The following is a 22,157-nucleotide window of genomic DNA, read 5'->3' on the forward strand; positions in this document are numbered from 1 at the left end:
TTACTTGCTTTGGGTAATCAAGATAATTTCCTGACCAAGTTGTTAGAAAATTCACCGGAGGAAAAGAGTCAAGTGACAATATGGATTTCCCTTCAATTTGCAAAATAGAGACTGTGATAACACCTGCAGTTGAAATTCCTTTTCTTGTCCCAAATCATGGTTTTCTAATTTTACAGTTAGCAAATGTCTCCTGAAGTACCACTTTACTCAGAATCATCATCCAGAGATCATTTTTCTAGTTTCTGGAAACAAAGAAATATATTTTGCTCAAAAGAAGAAACATGTTACATACTGCCATGCTGGACTACTAATATAAAGTTTTATTTTTATCTCTCTTCCTGGAGATGTCCACAGATTTTAACAACCCTCCAAAACACTGTCAAAGCAATAATTTCTCATGGACTTGTCAAAATAGCGAGTGCAAACAAGATCTGTAAATTCTGATTCAGCTCTCAGCCTACATTCAAATGTACATGTAATTTTCAGCATGGATAGGAATCGTGAATGGAAACTCTGCTGAAGCCAAGTAATCTAATCTAATCACATCACAGTGGCAAATTGTATAACTCGAGGTTAGCTTTTCAAAACGCCAGGAAACAGCACAGTGAGGACTAAGACATGGCAACTTCTCTAACAATTCTCGTAATGTATAGACGTTCACTTATTATTTCACAGCTACTCTCCATGCGTGAAAAACAAAAAAAAAAGCATTGTTCTTTATCAAGTTACCGGATTTGAGGCTATGCTAAAGTAACACATTTCAAATTGCAATTAACTTCAAGCCATTCATTGATATACTTTGCCTCCTGATCTGAATCTATTCTTTTTATAAAACTATTAAGTTAGGGTTTCTCAAACATGTTCACAAAACCATGCATAAACATTAACAGCAAAACAAAACTCCAAAATCTACTTTAAAAAAAAAGACAATCAACTTAGATATCTTTGCCATACCCCACCCAGTTTTCACTGCTTCACAGGTTGCTCCTGGCCCAACTGTATGACTGGAAATAATTTCATTGGTAATCCAATGCTTCTCTCTCATTTGCAAAGGATCACAAAATACTCCACATAATATTCCATAGCAAATAGATCCAATATCCCCCCCCCCCCCCCCGCCCCCCGCCCGCCCGCCCCAACTGCCAAACACTGCTCTCAACAATCTTTCAACAATAATATGCCATGCAGCTAATGATAAGGTGTAATTTTAAAGGATGGCTTGTTAAAAATTCTTCATAAATGAATAAAAATATAAAAATGAAATACAAGGATATAGCCTTTCCTAAATGGCATTTTTCTATTAAGTAAGCATTTTAAGATTTCAAACCTAATGCAGGATATAAACACTGCAGATAGTGTCATATTATTGTTTCACCCTAGACTCTATATTCAGTGATAAATCCACTTAACCTTATTAGAGAAGGTTCAAACCAAAGTTCCAGGAGAAGGACATCTTATGACTGTTCTGCACTGTCCTGACAGAAATAACATGTTCATAAATTTATTTGAAACACAAGGTCATGTAGGGATATTGATGACGGTAGACAGTATCAATTACCCAAGGTATTTTATTAATTCTAAAATAGTTGTGCTTCATGAAGACCAACACTCAGCATTTTCAAGAGACTGCTAACCTTCTAAAATTATCCTAACAAATGAGATCATCATGTAATTTTTAAATGGTGGGAATTATTATTATTGGGTATGAAAACTGTAACCTGTTAAGTGAATATGCACTTGGTTCTGTTTAATAGTATATTATACTCATCAAAATTAAACAAACCTGTTTTAGTCTTTTGAGGTTCTTTATTCTGTATCCAAACTTCATAAGATCAGAAGTTTGGAATTGTGGCAATTAGCATGCTTCTGATTCCTAAAGCCTAATTACCACTCACATGGAACAAGTCACAAAAGCAACGTAAAACTCTTCACTTGCTTGGTCAGGTGCAGCATCAACATCACCTTGGTCAAAACAGCCTGCTTGATTGGCACAGCCTTGTCGTCTGTGAAATTGGAACCGTATCATGACTCCTACACCACGATTGAGTCAAAAAGCATCACTCCTTTCGGAAGAATACTCTGAGCATACCTAAAGTGGACAATTGTGATTGAAGGAGGCAAATCAGCACCATTTTTTCAGGGGCAATTAGGATGTGCCCTGCAGTGATGCTCATATTTCATGAAAACTAACTTTGTGAAAATGGTGCAAGTTTATTTGCAAAATTTTAATAGCTTGTGGAATTATACTATTGTTTGGAAATGAGAAGTCTGCCTAAGGCCTGAAAAAAAGTGGCCCATGACATTACCCAGCTGTAGCTGTTAATTTTCAGTAGCACCCAGTAGGTCTGACTCTGCTTGGTGTCAGAGGATGCTGTACTCTGACATTCCCCCGCAGTTGCCAGAGATGGCATTACTCTAACATAAATGCAATATTAAAAGGAATTGTTGCACTTAGCTTCTGACCCTCTGCTTGAAATTACCCTGAAACAACTGGCGGGAAAGAACATAGGAACCAAATTCATATGTCTTATAATGGCTGCATTACTAAATTAAATGATGGATGTTAAGTAACAAACTATTTAATTATTGACATATTTGAAGTGTAATTCTATAAGTTAAAGAAACAAATCTGAAAAGCAACCAAAGCAACCTGATATCTCTGGCCTTGGTCTGTGCTACATTCTGGATTAGTGGTGCTGGAAGAGCATAGCAGTTCAGGCAGCATCCGAGGAACAGTAAAATCGACGTTTCGGCCAAAAGCCCTTCATCAGGAATAAAGAAACTCCTTATTGGATTTAAAATGTTTTATTTATTTATTCCTGATGAAGGGCTTTTGCCCGAAATGTCAATTTTACCGCTCCTCGGATGCTGCCTGAACTGCTGTGCTCTTCCAGCACCACTAATCCAGAATCTGGTTTCCAGCATCTGCAGTCATTGTTTTTACCCTGTGCAACATTCAGCAAACAAAATGGAGGAGACTTTCCACCTTGATTTGATTCATAGACTGGTGTTCCTTCTTATGGAAAGGATGAGCAATTGCTGATCTTTTCCGCTCTCAATGGAAAATGAAACAGTTAATGGGAATTATCCTATCAAGGCTTTCATCTGCATTCACACAAAACATGGACACTTGCCAAGACACTCAAGACAGTTATAGATCATAGGAGTTACCTGGGACATGTCCTTTAAGAAACAATAGCTCATTGCTTCCAGCATAAGTGTAATCAATATTTTGAAGACCGTAAGAAATAATACATTTCACAACAAGTCAGCAAGTGTTGTCATTGTTTAATTGTGCCATTGACAGCATTCCACAGAGAAGAAGGGAGGTGGAGGGGGTCGTTAGGGCCGACAGCCTGCCCCTCTTGCGTGGTTATGTTAGAGCCTGGGTGTCTCTGGAAAAGGAGCACGCGGTGTCCACCAACAACCTGGAGTTGTTCAGGGAGAGGTGGACGCCGAAGGGAGTGGAGTACATTATTTCCCATCCTATTATATGTTGATTTAGTCCCTGCCCTCCCCTTCACTGTTTGATCACACAGCATTGCCCTTTGATGTGACGGGCACTGCTTGTCACTGGCCACTCGGGTGTTTCTTTTCTTCCTGGTGGTGGAAATTTCAATAAAGATTCGTGCACCTTGTGTCTTTCACTGTGTCTCACACCTGCACACACACAAAATGGGTTTAAAAAAAAAGAAGGGAGGTGGATGAATGATTCCTAAAACATTTAATTCCATAAGGAGTTTCTGTAAATTTTGACAAAACAAGTTTCTAGTTTGATTTCTTCTCTCCTTAAGGAAAGCAGACACTCTGCTCTGCACCTTCCCTACTCAATCAAGTTAAGGACATTGACCATTATCTGCTGGCTGTACTACTTTTTGATGAACCCACTTTTTTTAACTGGCTATTCCTATGACTATCCTGGCCACAACTAAGAGCACAGTGGAAAACCATCAAATGGTAAAGAATGACTGAGCAACATTCACACAATGAAAGTAGAAATCAACTCCAACATACATTAGCAAATCATAGCTCAAAACTGTTTTTAAATAAATAATTTTCAGTCTGCTCAAATAGTTCATGCACTTCACATGCCATCACAACTACTGGAAGCAGGATTTTGAAAATCAGCAAACAAACATTCTCTTTTCTTCCTAATATAAACAATGACAAAAAAATTTCCACTGTATTTCAAACATTGCACGCTTTACAAAAGAGTAAACAAGATAATACACAAATAAAACAGAAGAACATAAGATATAAGAGGATCTAACCTTGCCATTCTGTAAGATCATGGCTAATCTGTCCCAGCACTCTATTCTCCTGACCGATCCCTTCTGTAAGAGTAAACTAAAAATCAAATATTATCTGGTAATAATTTTGTTGTGCCAAAAAGCAGCAGCAAAAGGAAATATCTGAAACTTAAAACTGTAATAATGAAAAAGCAATGAGTGTTCAATGAAATCTCTAACAAATTCTCCAGAGATATGGAAGCTGACTTGAATTTTACCTTTTGCAGGTAAAAACGTACGGAGAAAATGTACAACATCTGCATACACCTTCCTGCCTAAGTATCTCACCTCCAAATGCACTGGCTCTATAAAGAATGTTCACATACTGAATAAACATGGTTCTCCTCACATTAATCTGTTCAAGGTTACATTTAACAACGGTCAGTTTAGGCTGCCAAACTAAAAGAATTAGTATCTATGAAATCCTTCACTTCCATGAAGGTGCTGTTTGAAGATAACCAAACAATCAAACCACACACTTCAGCGCATATTTTCTAGGTTGAAAATAAAATGCTGTTAGTATCAACTTTGAATATTGTTGACTTTAACTTATCAGGATAAATGCAAGAATATCAAATTGCAGTTCTTATACCACATGCCGATTGGGTGGCAACTCGACTCAGATTATCTGGTAATGCCTCGGTCAATTAGAGTTTAGATTAGATTACTTACAGCGTGGAAACAGGCCCGTCGGCCCAACAAGTCCACACCGACCCGCCGAAGCGCAACCCACCCAGACCCCGACACCTAACACTACGGGCAATTTAGCGTGGCCAGGTCACCTAACCTGCACATTTTTGGATTGTGGGAGGAAACCGGTATGTTTCTCTGCTCATATAGTCTATGCCACGACTGATAAAGGCAGGTTTTCTGCATGCCATCCTAACCACCCTATTAACCTGTGCTGCCACCTTCAAGGTTCTGTTAATAACCACCCCAAGAGCGTTTTGTTTCTCACAGCTTCCTAGTATCCTGCCATTCATCAAGGACTCCCTTGTCTGGTTACTTCTTCGAAAGTGAATCACCTCACATATCAGGATTAAAATCCATCTGCCACTGATCTGCCCATCTGTCCAAACTGTTGATATCCTCCTGTAACCTAAGACCTTCTCCCTCTCGATTAACGACCTGACAAATATTCCAGTAATCCATAAGCTTATTTATCATCCCCACAAACATTCTCATCCAAATAGTTCATACATGTCATGAACAATATAGGACCCAGCACTGATCCATGATGAGACACTGGCCTTCAGCCACACAAATAGCCTTTGTCTCTAACCATTAAACCCAGTTCAGAACTAATCTCAGAGGAGAGCGTTTCCCAGTTAGGAGCGAGATGAGGAATTTCTTCTCAGAGGGTAGTGAATCGGTGGAACTCTTTTCATTGTGGGGTCTGTACAGATAGGGTTATTAAGTATAGTCAAGGCTGAGACAGACAGATTTTTAATCTGTATGGGAGTCAAGGGAAAAGATAGGAAAATGGAATTGAAGATTATCAGATCAGCCATGACCACACTGAATGGCAGAGGACACTGGATGGGCTATATGGCCGACTTGCGCTTCATGGACCTGATTTAATATTAATTACCATTTTATTCTATTAGGACAAGATATACATTGATGTCAAAAACTTATATTTTTAGCACTGATCTGATCAAAGACACAATCACAGACATTTAAACTCCCATTATCCAAGTGGAAGCTGGTAGGTTTATTATAATAATTGAGTCTATTTTTTAAAAATCGTTATAATTTAACTTCTCTCATCTAACTTGGTACTTTGATTGAGAGACAGGGAGAAAGGACAGGTTGTGGTATTGTTGTCAGAATGAAACATATTTTGAAGTGTGAAACCAAATATTTGTTACTTTCAAAGAAACCACCCCAAAAGTAAAAATACCCAGGTTCTCTCTTCCATAGTTATTGACAACATTGTCCTTTTCAAATTTTAGAGCAGTCCACAATGAACTTCTAGTTAAAGTATTATCTTTCTCTTGTTCCATTAAGTGTCATGGCCAATCAAATAAAATTTAGGTGGTTAAGCCGATGTTGTGTTATCCATTATCATGCAAGCAGAACATGACTGAAAACAGCAAGTGACACTGCACAAATAGTTCTCTAAACAATAACTTGCTTTTTTAACTATCATAGTTTTTAACAGAACAAAACATCCCCAATGTTATGAAGAGGTGACATCAAATCAGCAAGATGGCTACAGTGGCAAGGGAAATGCTTCGAGGTATAATTTTGAGAATGTTTGAAAAAGAGGGGAATACTAAAACTGTAGGGATCTAATGTAGCTTTCCAAAGCAAGTTGAAATGAAGAGTCTGTGATTCAATAGGACCATTAGTGCATTTTTTGCAGCAGTTTTAATGCAGTAAAAATAATTATATGCATTTAATAGAACTTTCAAAATTTTACATTTAGTCATGTTTTCAAGTGAAACCAGAGATGGACAATAAATGTTGGCCCACAAATCTTTTGAAAATAAAAAAAAGGACACATAGCAGTACAGGTAACTTAAATAATTGATCAAAATGGAAATTTGTAACGTGAGGTGAGAGCGCAGGGCAATGAAGTCAAGAGAGGGAATTTTAAATCTTAGGGTTTTGGAAGCTAAAGGGACAATAAATAGTGGCCGAATGATGAGTTGTGGAATATCAGCATTGATATTCAAAATCACTAAATTGTCAATTTGCCTATTGTCATCAGAGAAGTCTATTAACTCGAATCACTCGAGATTAGTTTAGTGCCTCTAATATATTTGCCAGTCATAAGAACCGTGGACTAGCTACTTCACTTCAATAGAAATAAACACTGTTTGGCATCCACATTCAAGGTTGGAAATCTAGCAACAGCAGAGTAACATCTATTCCAGTACACGCCTTCCTACAATCTGGGAAATATTGCTCAATTAACAGCAGTAATAGTCAACTTCCAATTTTTGTAGAGTTCCAAGAATTCAATGTAATTCTAAAATAAACACAACTGACTTTGTGCTTGGTACAGGAATAAATTTTTAAAATTGTGCTATTGAAATTCAACCAATTTTTATTGACTGAAAATATCAGCAAGCTAATTACTTCTTACAGAATGTATTATTGCTAAGCTGGCAAATATCTTTCAATCTATTTTTGTGAAAGGTAGTATAGAGAAAGGCTGGCACGTTAAGTGAAAAGAATTGGCAGATGGAATATAATGTGGGAAAATAAGAGATCATGCACTTTGAGAGGGAGAATAGAAGTGCTGAGTATTATCTAAAGGGGAAAGACTGCAGAAAGTGATCTTCGGTTTGAGTCCAAGAATCATAAAGATCTAGCATCCAAGTTCAGTCACTGGAGCGTAGGAGATTGAAAGGTGACTTTGAGGTTTATAAATCATGAGGGGCATAGATAAGGTCAATAACAAGAGTCTTTTCCCTCGAGTGGGTGAGTAAAAAACTAGGGAGTATATTTTTAAGCTGAGAGGAGAAAGACTTTTTATTTTTAACAGAGTGGTTCATATATGGAATGAACTGCCAGAGAAAGTGGTGGATGCAGGTACAGTCACAATGTTGAAAAGACAGTTGGATAAGTTTATGAATAAGAAAGATTGGAGGGATGTAAGCCAATTGCAGGCAGGTGGAACTAGTTTAGTATGGGAACATGTTCGGCATGGACTAATTGGTCTTGTTTCCACACTGAAAGGGTCTATGTAAAAAACACTGGCAAATGTCCAGTTCCCATCAGGAAACACAGTCTGCACTTCCTCATAGGCTGAAAACCCTTTGCTGTAGCTTGGAAATGTGTGTTTTCCCACAGTTTGTACATGAAGTCATGACACCATGCAGATCTGCATTATTGTGCCATGCTGTTTTTTTTAAAATTTCAAAATAAAGTGCTCATGAGTTCACTGACAGTTGTGAGATATTATTAAACAATCTGATTGCATCATGCCCATAACATCGACAGTATATATTGACTTAATGCCTTGAACATAACAAAACATCCTAAGGCACATGAATGCAGTATTATGAAGAAGAGCATGAAACCCAGCCACAAAGAAATGTGGCAGATTGGTCATAAGCTTGACCATAGGGGTAGGTTTTAAAGAGTGGTTTAAAGGAAAAAAGTTATGTGGAGAGGCAAGGAGGTATAAGAAAGGTATTCCAGAGCTTGGGGCCTGGATAACTGAAGACCTGGCCACCAATTGTAGAGCAATTAAAAACAGGAATACAAAATAAGTCAGAACTAAAAGAATGCCAGTGGTGATTTCAGAAATAGGAATGAGCAGGGAAACAGAAGAATTTGAAAATAAAAGTGAATTTTAAAATCGAGATGTTGTTTCATTAAGAGCAAAATGCAGATCAGTAGGCACTGATACATTTTTCTCAGGGCATGGTTGTTACTGCATGGTAGCACTACATAGCTAAGAGATGACAGAAGAGTTTAGATTAGAGTGGTGCTGAAAAAGCACAACAGGTCAGGCAGCATCCAAGGAGCAGGAAAATTGACGTTTCGGGCAAAAGCCCTTCATCAGGAAGGGAGGCAGGGAGGCTCCAGGGTGGAGAGATAAGTGGGGAGGTGGGGGAGTGGGTGGGCAGGCTGGGGAGAAGATAGCAAAGAATACAATAAGTGAATGGAGGTGGGGACGGAGGTGATCGGTCAGAGGGGAGGGTGGAGCGAATATGTGCGAAGGAAGATTGGCAGGTAGGACAGGTCATGAGGTTGGTGCTGAGCTGGAAGGTTGGAACTGGGGTAAGGTGCGGGGGAGGGAAATGAGGAAACTGGTGAAGTCCACAGTGATGCCCTGGGGATGAAGTGTTCCAAGGCGGAAGACGGCAGCAAACGTGGTGCCACTGCTTAAGAAGGGTGGTAAAGGCAAGCCAGGGAACTATAGACCAGTGAGCCTGACCTCGGTGGTGGGCAAGTTGTTGGAGGGAATCCTGAGGGACAGGATGGACATGTATTTGGAAAGGCAAGGACTGATTCAGGATAGTCAACATGGCTTTCTGTGTGGAAAATCATGTCTTACAAACTTAAGATTGAGTTTTTGGAAGAAGTAACAAAGAAGATTGATGAGGGCAGAGCAGTACATGTGATCTATATGGACTTCAGTAAGGCGTTCGACAAGGTTCCCCATGGGAGACTGATGAGCAAGCTTAGATCTCCTGGAATACAGGGAGAACTAGCCATTTGGATACAGAACTGGCTCAAAGGTAGAAGTCAGAGGAAGGTGGTGGAGGGTTGTTTTTCAGACTGGAGGCCTGTGACTAGTGGAGTGCCACAGGATCGGTGCTGGGCCCTCTACTTTTTGTCATTTACATTAATGATTTGGATGCAAGCAAAAGAGGTACAGTTAGTAAGTTTGCAGATGACACCAAAATTGGAGGTGTAGTGGATAGCGAAGAGGGTTACCTCAGATTACAACAGGATCTGGACGAGATGGGCCAATGGGCTGAGAAGTGGCAGATGGAGTTTAATTCAAATAATTGAGAGGTGCTGCATTTTGGGAAAGCAAATCTTAGTAGGACCTATACACTTAATGGTAAGGTCCTAGAGAGTGTTGCTGAACAAAGAGACCTTGGAGTGCAGCTTCATAGCTCCTTGAAAGTGGAGTCGCAGGTAGATAGGATAGTGAAGGCGGCATTTGGTATGCTTTCCTTTACTAGTCAGAGTATTGAGTACAGGAGTTGGGAGGTCATGTTGCAGCTGTACAGGACAATGGTTAAGCCACTGTTGGAATACTGCGTGCAATTCTGATCTCCTTCCTATTGGAAAGTTGTTGTGAAACTTGAAAGGGTTCAGAAAAGATTTACAAGGATGTTGCCAGGGTTGGAGGATCTGAGCTACAGGGAGAGGCTAAACAGGCTGGGGCTGTTTTTCCTGGAGAGTCGGAGGCTGAGGGGTGACCTTATAGAGGTTTAAAAAAATTATGAGGGGCATGGATAGGATAAATAGACAAAATCTTTTCTCTGGGGTCAGGAGTCCAGAACTAGACGGCATAAGTTTAGGGTGAGACAGGAAAGATATCAAAGAGACCTAAGGGGCAACTTTTCCACGCAGAGGGTGGTATGTGTATGGAATGAGCTGCCAGAGGATGTGGTGGAGGCTGGTACAATTGCAACATTTAAGAGGCATTTGGATGGGTATATGAATAGGAAAGGTTTGGAAGGATATGGGCAGGGTGCTGGCAGGTGGGACTAGATTGGGTTGGGATATCTGGTCGGCATGGATGGGTTGGACTGAAGGGTCTGTTTCCATGCTGTACATCTCTATGATTCTATGAGGCGTTCTTCCTCCAGGCATCGAGTGGTGAGGGAGCAACTATGGAGGCGGCCCAGGACCTGCATGTCCTCAGCAGAGTCGGAGGGGGAGTTGAAATGTTGGGCCACGGGGCAGTGGGGTTGATCGGTGCGGGTGTCCCGGAGATGTTCCCTGAAGCGCTTTGCGAGGAGGCATCCAGTCTCTTTAATGTAGAGGAGACTGCATCGGGAGCAACGGACACAATAAATGATATTGGTAAATGTCATTTGCTTGAGAGTTGAAAGAGCTCTAGTTTAGTTTGGCATTCAGTTGGGTTGAATATTAAGTATTCTGCCAAATTATTCAGCACATTTGGAATAATGTTGCTGGCAAATTTGCACTTGGTCATAGTTATTTGTCTTCGAATAAAAGTATAAAAAGAAAACTCCATTTTATCTTCTATGTTTAGTTTAACCTCTGCATATCTTTAATTTATATTAAGGTGTTCTGAAATGCAATAAATACAAAAGCACATATCTATCTTAAATGAAATATCAGGATAATGATGTTTTCTTCTTTATTAAACAGGCAACCAAAAGAGATATGGAGGGATTGTCTTTTGAGGAGAGACTGAGTAGTTTGGACTTGTACTGATTGGAATTTAGAAGATTGAGACACCTTATTGAAACATAAGATTCACAGGGGACTCGAAAGAGTAGATGCAAAAAAGTTGTTTCCCTTTGGGGAGAGTTTCAGAGCAGAAGGCATAATGCCAGAATAAGGGGTTGCCCATTTATGACGCAGATGAAGAATAATTTCTTCCCTCAAAGGACAGTGAATCCACACAATTCTTTATTGCAGAGGGCTGAAATAGGTTGAGAAGTACATTCAAGGCTCAGACAGGTCTTTAATTAGTAAGGGAACCAAAGGTTATGGAGATATGGCGAGCATGTGAAGTTGAGGATTACTGGATCTGCCATTGTCTCTATGAATGACTGTGCAGGCTTGATGGGCTGAATGGCCTACTTTTGTTCTTACTTCTTATCACATAACATGATTGTCATTGACACATCTGAAGTGGCAGCGATGTTTTAACATTTTCATGCAAATCATGAATTTAAGATCAAAATTTCATGTTATGTAGTGATTCCAATCTTCTCACTGCCACTTTGTGTTAGAGAACAAACCCTGACAAACAGCTCTGATTGAACCAAACTTTCCAACTTTACTCTTTCAAGGATCTGAAAATTCTCACAGCATTCTAGTATTGCCAAAAGAAACAAGTGAAATGCAATGGTAGGAATGTGATATTTCTGCCTTACACCATTTAAATTGTGAAGAATGGCAGCAGTACAGTTAAAAACATTGCCCTTACAACCTGGAGCTATGTTCAAAGGAATCACAGCTATAACATCAAAGTGAAGTACAAAGTGCTTACAAGTCCATCATTTACTTACAACAATTAAAAATAATGCTTCAGATGTATGATATATTAAAATCAGGTTAATTGCATATTTCCATCTGAAATGTAACTGTATTCGTAACAGCATACAACCTACTTCATGACCAAAGTCACTGACAACAGGATCATGCCAACTATCCAAATGCACCTTAAACACTTCAAAAAACACAAAGTGACAGTTAAGTGTCTTTTTATTGCTGCAAGTGGTCATTCAAAACACATACTATTAAAAAATACACTGTTCAACACGTAACATATAACTTCAATGTGTAAAGGTCCACCAAGTTTTATTTTTAAAGGGTTTTAAAATGGCCACAGTGTTTTTTTTCATCCCCCTAGAGTTGGGTTTACAAAAAAAAAGAGGAAGCAGTGAGAGGAAAAATATAAAAAGAATAAAAAGGAGAAGCCAACATAGTCTGATATGCAAGAAAGGATTAAAACTCTAGGAGGAAAAGACAGGCTTTCACAATGTTTTCCAATTTAAATAAAGTGGAGAAGAATAAGTAATCAGAGCAGATTAAACACCAATTTTAAATTAAATAAACTAAGATGAGATGGAGGAGAGGAAATAGTGGAAGAAAAAAAAAGTCAGTCCCTACAGGTGATAGGTGAACGTTTGGATGGGCAAAGGCATATTGTGGGGCCACGAAACAGGAAAAAGAATCCTAAGAGTGCACATAGCCTGCAAATTACAGAACTATAACAAGATTTTAGTCGTTCAAAAGTTTTTGGCACTGAGAGTAAGGAATTCTGTCATTCACCATGCAATTTGTTGGATGGGTGGAAAATCAACAGAAGCTTGACAGCTTCAGAGAAAACTAACCCAACAGCTGAGAAACTGGTGGTGCACAAGAGGCTTTGTTACAGAGATACAAAAAGATCAGCTGTCAGCAACAATACAATATGATTTTTTCACAAGTATTGTTCCAAACCTCATCAGCAGACATGTCCAGCAGGTTTCTAATTCTGGAAGAAACCAGGAACCTAATAATTAAGAGTTGAGATTGTGGTGTTGGAAAAGCACAGCAAGTCAAGAGCATCTGAGGAGCAGGAGAATCGATGTTTCAGGCAAAAACCCTTCATCAGGATGAAGGGCTTATGCCCAAAATATCGATGCTTCTGCTCCTTGGATGCTGGCTGACCTGATGTGCTTTTCCAGCACCACACTATTGATTCTGATCTCCAACACCTGCAGTCCTCACTTTCTCCCATCTAATAATTAAGAACTATGGAACAGTAAGATTTACATTTTTCCAATCCTATACCCATCAAGAGGTTTCTGTTACCGCCATGCCTAAACAATTGGGCTTCAGGATTTATTGACAGCTGTAAAAAAAATCCTTTAATAAGGCTTTGTTTTCTGATTTTACTGGAAAATAGCACACACAGCTTGTTGGACAAAATGAAACAGCAGTGAACCTCCTTCAACAATATGTACAAAGTCTTTGGTGACTTAAACATCATTTTTCAGATTCCTCTTCTCATGACATCTTCAACAGCACAGACAATCAAGAACTTGAAATAATCACAAACCGCCTGCATTAAGCACTTGGAAGCACATTTGGTTATAAAGTACAAAGCAGCTGCTGCCCATAAACCTTCATTCCCACTGTTACATGTTTATTGCTGTTTTCAAAAAAAATGCATTTTAACTTCATAATTACTACCTGTATCAATCCTTCACTTTTACATTAATGCATTACTTTAAATAAACTAGGAGGAAGGAGAGGTCACTTTGCACAGTGAAAGATGATATACAGCAGACAGCAAAAGACAATCAAATGTCAGTTTGTACCTCTGGCATCAGTTCAGAAATGCAGCAAGGGCACTGGAGATTGTCATTAGATTGCTTTCCTGGGATAAAACATCATCAATAAGAACAATTCACTGACAGAATATTTTCATAACACTCAATAATAGGAAACACGCAGAAATCGAAACCTTCATAACTGGAATTAGTAATATCCAACAGAAGTTAGGTCGAATCAGATATTTTAGACCCCAAGAAATCTGTTTTGCAGCATTTTACGCACCTACAGAAGACCTGAAACTCGACACTAGTGGGGACAGACCAGATCCAAGTGGATGGCATATATCCAACTATTTGTTTAAAAAAAAACCTTGCTATATTCCTTCTCGTTCGTCCATCAAATCAAAGGTTACACCCGTAATACCAGAGTAAAACTGATAAAGCTTCACTTCGGCATAATCTGGGAGCAGAAAGAAAAAAAAGATACATTACCCCAAAATTATTAGGGGAGTAGAAACTGCAGCCATACAAACCCTTTAGACACAGAAAGGGGCTTGGCTCTTCAGGCTCTGGGCTGTGCTACACTACGAGCCGTGGTGTACTCGCGAGTCTGTAGCAGTGCAGTGTCAAGCTGCAACGTGCGGGCCTGGTCACCTGAGTCGGACACTCACCCCCAACACGCCCTGTGCTCTACCTCCTTTTCTCTCTCTTTCTCTGTGTGTTATCTCCCCCTCAGTCACCAGAAGCTCCCGATCCTGCAGCAGCTGATCCACCTTCCGCGAAACGTCATCACAACATGCGCACCGCCATACGTCATCGCGCTCTGTGTAAACACTACGTCCTCTGACGGGATTCCCTTCACGACCGAAACGCCCCCTCTTCCCCGCCCCGATCACCCTCACACGAACACACCTCCACGAGAGGAGGGGATGTGACAAAACTGAAAAAAAGGAAAATCCCAATTTCCACGGCGTATTATTTGGTTCCGCACTAACTGATTTCATTCGTTTATATTTTTCAAAGAAAGATCACGTTCGCCGGCCGGGGCGGCGCAGTGCATTCTGGTAATCGCAGTCTTACGAACGGGTCACGCACGGCTCGTACTTACCGACCATTGGAAAGTATCGACGAGAGGATTATTCCTTGTGTTTGCGGCGAGGGTTCGATCATTCCCTCCTCCAGACCCCGCGGGACAGTCCTATCATTCGGGTTCCGACGATGCGATCGCAAGACTACATTACCCACAAGGCCGTTCGTGTCGCAACGGGGCGCGGCCCGGCGTTGGCGTCACGGACCGGGATCAGACGTGCGTCGTGACGTCGTCACTACGGGCGCGTGTGCGCGATGAGGTCATCGGGGAGCGTGCTGTTGGGGGTGGGGGAGTGAGAAAGACAGAGGGAGGAAGCGCTGCTGTTGGGTTTCCTTCCTGGACTCGCTCTCCTTGGGACTGGTGTTTTATTAATGGCTGTTAGTTTAAAACAGGAAGTAAATGAAATTGAAACGCAACTTTAAAAAAAAATTAAATGAGTATTAGATGCATCTGGATGTTGCTTTTTAACTCCGCACGTTTTGGGGCAAAGTTAAGCTGAAGTGAAAAATGCCCAGAAGGAAACAGTCCAATCCTCAACCTGTGAAAAGTAAGTAGTCATTTGCAGTCTGTGTAAATGAGGAAAAGCGAAGTGGGAGTTGGGGCTTCCTCTCCAGTTTCTGGTAAACTTGATTTCTCTCACTTGATCTCAACTCAAGATTCGTTTGATTAAACAGAAATAAAAAGTCTTAACTGGTGTTTATTGACTCCGTTGTGATGGGAATTCGGAGGAAATGCTAACACTTTTGAATGTTGGTTTCAAGCAGTGCAGTCTGCAGCTCTTTTTGTGTCACTTTCTACAAGTGGTGGCAGAGGCCTGCGATGCCTGAGTTGGAAACTGAGGTGGCAGAGTTAAAATTGGATTGGCCAAAGTAATTTGACACCTGATATTGGTGCAGTTTATTGAGTGGCATCTGTAATTTTGATCATGCCATTTTGTACAGGAGAATTGAAAAATCATTTCTCCTGTACAAAATGAATGACAATCCAAGATGCAAGATTTGGCTGTGGAAATGGACAGAAAGGCTAATTCTGTATGATTAGAGGGGAGGCAGTTTCACTTTGGCCACAGAGCCATAACTCAATCTGACCAATGTTCTGGTGGTAAGAGTAGGGGAGGGGTATGGGTTACAGAAAGAAGTAGAAAACAGATTTTAAGGGTGTTGAAAAGTATGTAACCTTGTCTGAAATAGCTGAAACAAGATGATATGAGCCCATTTTGGAATTGAAGGAGAGACTAGTAATTTTCAATTTGCTGTACTGGTGGCCAATGCGAAGAGAAAAATGGATCGATAGACAGTGGTTCAGATCAAAATGTGAAATTCTGAGGTTTGTATATATTTTGAGTTTATAAAGGTGCTGAAAAGGACACTGAAAAAATGGAGTCAAGCTGACCAAATCCTGTCCTGGATAATGGTTTTAATAATATTAGGGTGGATATGAATGATGTTACAGAGATTGAAGGATGTAATCCAGATGATGTGTAGAATGTAGGGTTTGCTTCGATTTCGATCAAAGGGATTCCAAGGCCAGTGTCAAAAAAACAGGTTATTGTACCTGCTTACCATCTTAAATAATGAGAGAAAATATTGGGGATACTCAATAGGTGTGATAGTTTCTCTCTCCATAGATACACAGCTCAAATTTCTATTACCTGTTTCTGACACTGTCGATGCTGCCTGACCAGTTGAGCACTTTCAACATTTCGTGTTTTCATTCCAACATCACAGTTTCTGCTTTGCTTCCAGTGAATAGCTAGGGTTCGGACTGGAATTAGGAGCAAATTAATTTTAATTTGTTTTTTGTTCGTGGGATATGGACGCTGCTAGCTTTGTGAGCATTTAATGTCCACCCCTGATTGCCCTGGGGAAGGTAGTGATGAGCTACCTTCTTAAACATTACTATTCTTCGAATGCTGGGAAGCCCACAATCTTGTTTCTAAAGGGATGCTGTACACTGCAGCCTCTCTACATCTGTGGGTAGATGGGAATGCCAAATCAATCAATCTACTTTGTCTTGAATGATGTCAAGCTTCTTGAGTATTGTTGGAGCTACATTTATCCAGGCTGGTGAAGAGTATTCTGTCACAACATTTGACCTTACAATCAAAGGAATATAATTGTTGAAGCAGTTGAAGCAGATTGGACCTAGGGCAGTACCCAGAGGATCTTCGGCAGTGATGTTCTTGGACTGAGATGACACATCTCCAACAAACACAAGCGTCTTTTTTTGTTTGTTAGGAATGACAACATCCAGCAGAGATTTTTCCACTTAGACTGCAGTTTTGCTGGGACTGCTTGATGTCAGATAGTATTGACAAGGGTAGTAATGCTCAGCTCTATATCCATGCATGAACCAAGATTGTAATGAGGCATGGAGGTTGGTTGCCTTGGCAGAACTGGAAGGTGTCACATTCCTGATGAAAGGCTTATGCCCAAAACGTCGACTGTCCTGCTCCTCAGATGCTGCCTGACCTGCTGTGCTTTTTCAGTGCCACACTTTTGGATTCTGATCTCCAACATCTGTCGTCCTCACTTTCTGCCTTGACAGAACCCAAACTGAATGTCAGTGAGCAGCGTATCCCTTTGCAAGTGCTACTTGACAGCATTGCTGATAACCCCTTTTCATCATGGTGCTAATGATGAAGAAAAGATTGAGAGTGGTAATTGGCCAGTTGAATTTGACCAGGTTTTTGTGCACAGGAAATGCTGCGTAACCTCCTACACTGTCTAGTTGATTCTAGTGTTGTAACTGTGTTCTCAGGCAGCTTGGCTAGGTGTGGCCAGTTCCTGGAGCACAAGTCTTCAGTACTATTATTGGAATGTTGTCAGGACCTGTTACCTTGGCAGTATCCAGTGCCTTCAGCCGATTCTTGATATCATGTGGAATGAATTGAATTGGCTGAAGATTAGCATCTGTGATACTTGGGACCACTGAACCTATTGAAATCCAAAATTCTGAGGAGGCTTGATAAGAGAATTAGAAACCTCTGTCTCACATAGAAGATGGTAATGCAGACCATTTGTTCTAAATATTGTTCATCTCTGGAATTTCCTTCAGTGAGCACTGGAGGCAAGGTTATTGAAAATATTCAAGATAGAGTTGGACAGATTTTTGCTCTATAAGTGAGTTGAAGGTTACAAAGAGTCATAGACATGTATATCGGGGAAGCAGACCCTTCAGTCCACTTCGTCCAGGTTGACCAGATGATCCCAATCTAATTTAGTCCCATTTGCCAGCAGTTGGCCTCATATACCCATCCAGATGCCTTTTAAATGTTGCAATTGTACTAGCCTCCTCCACTACCTCTGGCAGCTAGTTCCATACAAGCACCACCCTCTACATGAAATAGTTGCCCCTTAGGTCCCTTTTGTAGCGTTCCCCTCTCACCCTAAACCCATGCCCTTGAGTTCTGGGAACCCCCACCACACTCCATATGTATTCCTTGAGATCTAACCTTGCTAACCAGTCTTCCATGGGGAACCTTGTTGAATGCCTTGAAGTCCATATAGATCACGTTCACTGCTCTGCCTTCATCAATCCTTTTTGTTAATTCTTCAAAAAACTAAATTAAGTTTGTGAGACATAATTTCCCATGCGCAAAGCCATGTTGGCTATCCCTAATCAGTTCTTGCCTTTCCAAATATATGCAAGTCCTGTCCTTCAGGATTCCCCCCAACAACTTGCCCATTACCAATGGCAGGAAAGTATAGGTAAGGCCACAGTTAAATCAGCCACCATTTATTGAATGGCAGAACAATCAACAAGGTTCCTCATGGTACATTAGTTAGCAAGATTAGATCTCATGGAATACAGGGAGAACTGGCCATTTGGATACAGAACTGGCATGAAGGTAGAAGACAGAGGGGGGTGGTAGATGGTTGCTTTTCAGACTGGAGGCCTGTGACCAGTGGAGTGCCACAAGGATCGGTGCTAGGCCCACTGCTTATCTAAATGATTTGGATGTGAACATTAGAGGTATGGTTAATAAGTTTGCAGATGACACCAAAATTGGAGGTGCAGTGGACAGTGAAGAAGGTTACCTCAGATTACAAAGGGATCTTGATCAGATAGGCCAATGGATCGAGGAGTGGCAGCTGGGATTTAATTTAGATAAATGCTGTATTTTGAATAGGCTAATCAGGGCAGGACTTACACACAGGTCCTGAGAAGTGTCACTGAACAACGAGACCTTGGAATGCAGGTTCATAGTTCCTTGAAAGTGAAGTCGCAGGTAGATAGGATAGTGAAGAAGGTGTTTGGTATGCTTGTCTCTATTGGTCAGTGTGTTGAGTATAGGAGCTGGGAGATGTTGCAGCCATACAGGATGTTGGTTAGGTCGTTGTTAGAATACTTAATTCAATTCTTGGCCTCCCTCCTTCAGAAAGGACGTTGTGAAACTTGAAAGGGTTGGGAAAAGACTTACAAGGATGTTGCCAGAGTTGGAAGGTTTGAACTATTGGGAGAAGCTGCATGGACTGGGGCTGTCTTCCCTGGAGTGTCAGAATGCTGAGGGATGTCCTTATAACTGTAGCTTCCTACTGTCTTGCTATTTAAAAAAAAATTAATTTGTGAGATGTACTCTTGCATCTCTAACTGGGTTTTGAAGCAAGTTTTAGACAAAACCATGCTTGATATCCTTTTGAAAGGTGTGATGCTAGTTTTCCACTTGTTTCAAAGGCCTTTTTCTGTGATGAGGAAGATTCCAGTTTTAATCTGCAGTTTTTAGAGATACCTGATCTCAATAATGACCAGTAGTCAGGCATTACAATTCATTGCTGTGTCTTTAGTGTAACGTGGAGAGGGGTCGAATTGCCCAAACTTTGTAATTTGGATCTCATCCCATGATCTCTGCTGGCAGTACAGCTGTACAGGCTGAGAGGGGCCAGGACTGCCCTTAGATATGCCCTCCTTTATGTTTGAACAGCCTCAAAGCCACCTGCTTCTTCCTTTCCCACCAACCCAACCAGTACCCTTCCACTGACACCCTCCTTCAACTGACTGAACTGGTCCTGACTCTGAACAACGTCTCTTTCCAATCCTCCCACTTCCTCCAAACCAAAGGAGTAACCATGGACACCCGCATGGGCCCCAGCTATGCCTGCCTCTTTGTCGGGCATGTGGAAAGTCCATCTTCTGCAGCTACATTGGCACCACCCCCCACCTTTTCCTCCGCTACATCGATGACTGATCGGCGCTACCTCGTGCTCCCACGAGGAGGTTGAACAGTTCATCCACTTTACTAACACCTTCCACCCCAACCTCAAATTTACCTGGACCGTCTCAGACTCCTCCCTCCCCTTCCTAGACCTCTCCATTTCTATCTTGAGTGACCGACTCAACACGGACATTTACTATAAACCGACCAACTCCCACAGCTACCTAGACTACACCTCCTCCCACCCTGCCCCCTGTAAAAATGCCATCCCATATTCCCAATTCCTTCGCCTCCGTCGCATCTGCTTCCAGGAGAATCAATTCCAATTCCAATACCGTACAACCCAGATGGCCTCCTTCTTCAAACACCGCAATTTCCCCTCAGACATGGTTGACGATGCTCTCCACCGCATCTCCTCCAATTCCCGTTCCTCCACCCTTGAACCCCGCCCCTCCAATCGCCACCAGCACAGAACTCAACTGGTCCTCACCTACCACCCCACCAACCTCCAGATACAGCGTATCATCCTTCGTCATTTCCGCCACCTCCAAACAGACCCCACCACCAAGGATATATTTCCCTCCTCTCCCCTATCAGCGTTCCGGAAAGACCACGCCCTCCACGACTCCCTCGTCAGGTCCACACCCCCCACCAACCCAATCTCCACTCCTGGCACCTTCCCCTGCAACCGCAATAAATGCAAAACTTGCGCCCACACCTCCCCCCTCACTTCCCTCCAAGGCCCCAAGGGATCCTTCCATGTCCATCACAAATTCACCTGCACCTCCACACACATCATTTACTGCATCCACTGCACCTGATGTGGCCTCCTCTACATTGGGGAGATAGGCCGCCTACTTGCGGAATGTTTCAGAGAACACCTCTGGGACACCCGGACCAACCAACCCAACCACCCTGTGGCTGAACACTTTAACTCCCCCTCCCACTCCGCCAAGGATATGCAGGTCCTTGGCCTCCTCCATTGCCAGACCATGGCAACCCAACACCTGGAGGAAGAGCGCCTCATCTTCCACCTAGGAACCCTCCAACCACAAGGGATGAATGCAGATTTCTCCAGCTTCCTCATTTCCCCAACCCCCACCTTATCTCAGTCCCAACCCTTGGACTCAGCACCGCCTTCCTGACCTGCAGTCGTCTTCCCGACCTCTCCGCCCCCACCCCCTCTCTGGCTTATCACCCTCACCTTAACCACCTCCCACCTATCGTATTCCCAGCGCCCCTCCCCCCTACCTTTTATCTTGGCCTGCTTGGCACACCTTCCGTATTCCTGAAGAAGGGCTTATGCCCAAAACGTCGATTCTCCTGCTCCTCGGATGCTGCCTGACCTGCTGTGCTTTTCCAGCAACACATTTTTCAGCTCAGTGTTTGAATAGCCTGCCAATACTTGCTGCATAGGCTGGATGCAATGAATCATGTGCCTTTGCAAATTAAGATATTGATTCCTGAAACTATGTTCAGGACAGGAAGGCAGAAAGAAAATTGAGCGTGCTACAAAATTATTTAAGCAGGTATTAATGATTTGATGGGCAGATTCTTGAATTGAATCAGGTCTTAAAGGTTTTACATTTTCTGTTGGCTTTTCCATTCCAACCAATCCACCAATCTGATGTTGTTTTCATTTGCCGCATTTTTTTCTTTTTTAACACTTGTTCATGAGGATTAGGCCAGCATTTATTGCCAATCCCTTATTGCCTGTGAGAACGTGTTTGTGAGCCACTCGTCCATGGTAGGTGTACCACAGTGCATTGCTGAAGGGAGTCCCAGTATTGTGGGTGTGAATAATAAGGGCATCTGAGTATAAATATTTATATGGAAATAATTTTATAATGCATTTGTATGCAGTGCAGATGTATACTAACAATGTTAACTGTATTAGAATTGGAAAGTACTGGTTTTTGTGTTTAAATCTAGTGAAGTATTAGTGTTTCATTATATCATTAATTAGATTGTTACATAAAGTGTTAAGTATTAGCAGTAAAATTAGGATCTAAATATGAAATAGAAGTGTTATGGAAAATTCTCTGCTTGGCTGGATTGGCTGCACCATCAACAACGCACAAGAGGTTTGACACTATCCAGGGTAAAGCAACTTACTTGATTGGCATTTCATCTCCAGTGGGTACTCGTTAGGAAGGTCATGCCAAAATGGATGGAAATACTGA

General features: G+C 41.5%; 2 protein-coding genes across 11 annotated transcripts in view; one reads left to right on the top strand and one right to left on the bottom strand.

Moving 5' to 3' along the window:
* Positions 1-14,935, bottom strand: part of LOC140460005 (E3 ubiquitin-protein ligase RNF19A) — an 81,991-nt gene extending 67,056 nt beyond the window's left edge. For 3 of the 10 annotated variants that reach the window (XM_072554472.1, XM_072554468.1, XM_072554413.1), the window contains exon 1: positions 14,401-14,516. The gene's annotated coding sequence lies outside the window, so the exon portion shown is untranslated. Of the gene's footprint in view, positions 1-13,774; positions 13,834-14,012; positions 14,180-14,221; positions 14,371-14,400; positions 14,523-14,837 lie in introns of those variants that run through there. The other 7 variants (XM_072554421.1, XM_072554428.1, XM_072554454.1 and 4 more) reach the window with 7 other exon arrangements.
* LOC140454088 (uncharacterized) overlaps positions 14,653-22,157 on the top strand; it is a 108,491-nt gene continuing 100,986 nt past the window's right edge. The window contains exon 1 of the mRNA XM_072549028.1: positions 14,653-15,366. Within this exon, the coding sequence (XP_072405129.1) occupies positions 15,327-15,366 (40 nt within the window). The 5' untranslated portion in view covers positions 14,653-15,326. The remainder of the gene's footprint in view (positions 15,367-22,157) is intronic.

Source organism: Chiloscyllium punctatum, chromosome 3 (genome assembly GCF_047496795.1).
Source record: "Chiloscyllium punctatum isolate Juve2018m chromosome 3, sChiPun1.3, whole genome shotgun sequence".
NCBI classification, from domain to species: Eukaryota; Metazoa; Chordata; class Chondrichthyes; order Orectolobiformes; family Hemiscylliidae; genus Chiloscyllium; species Chiloscyllium punctatum.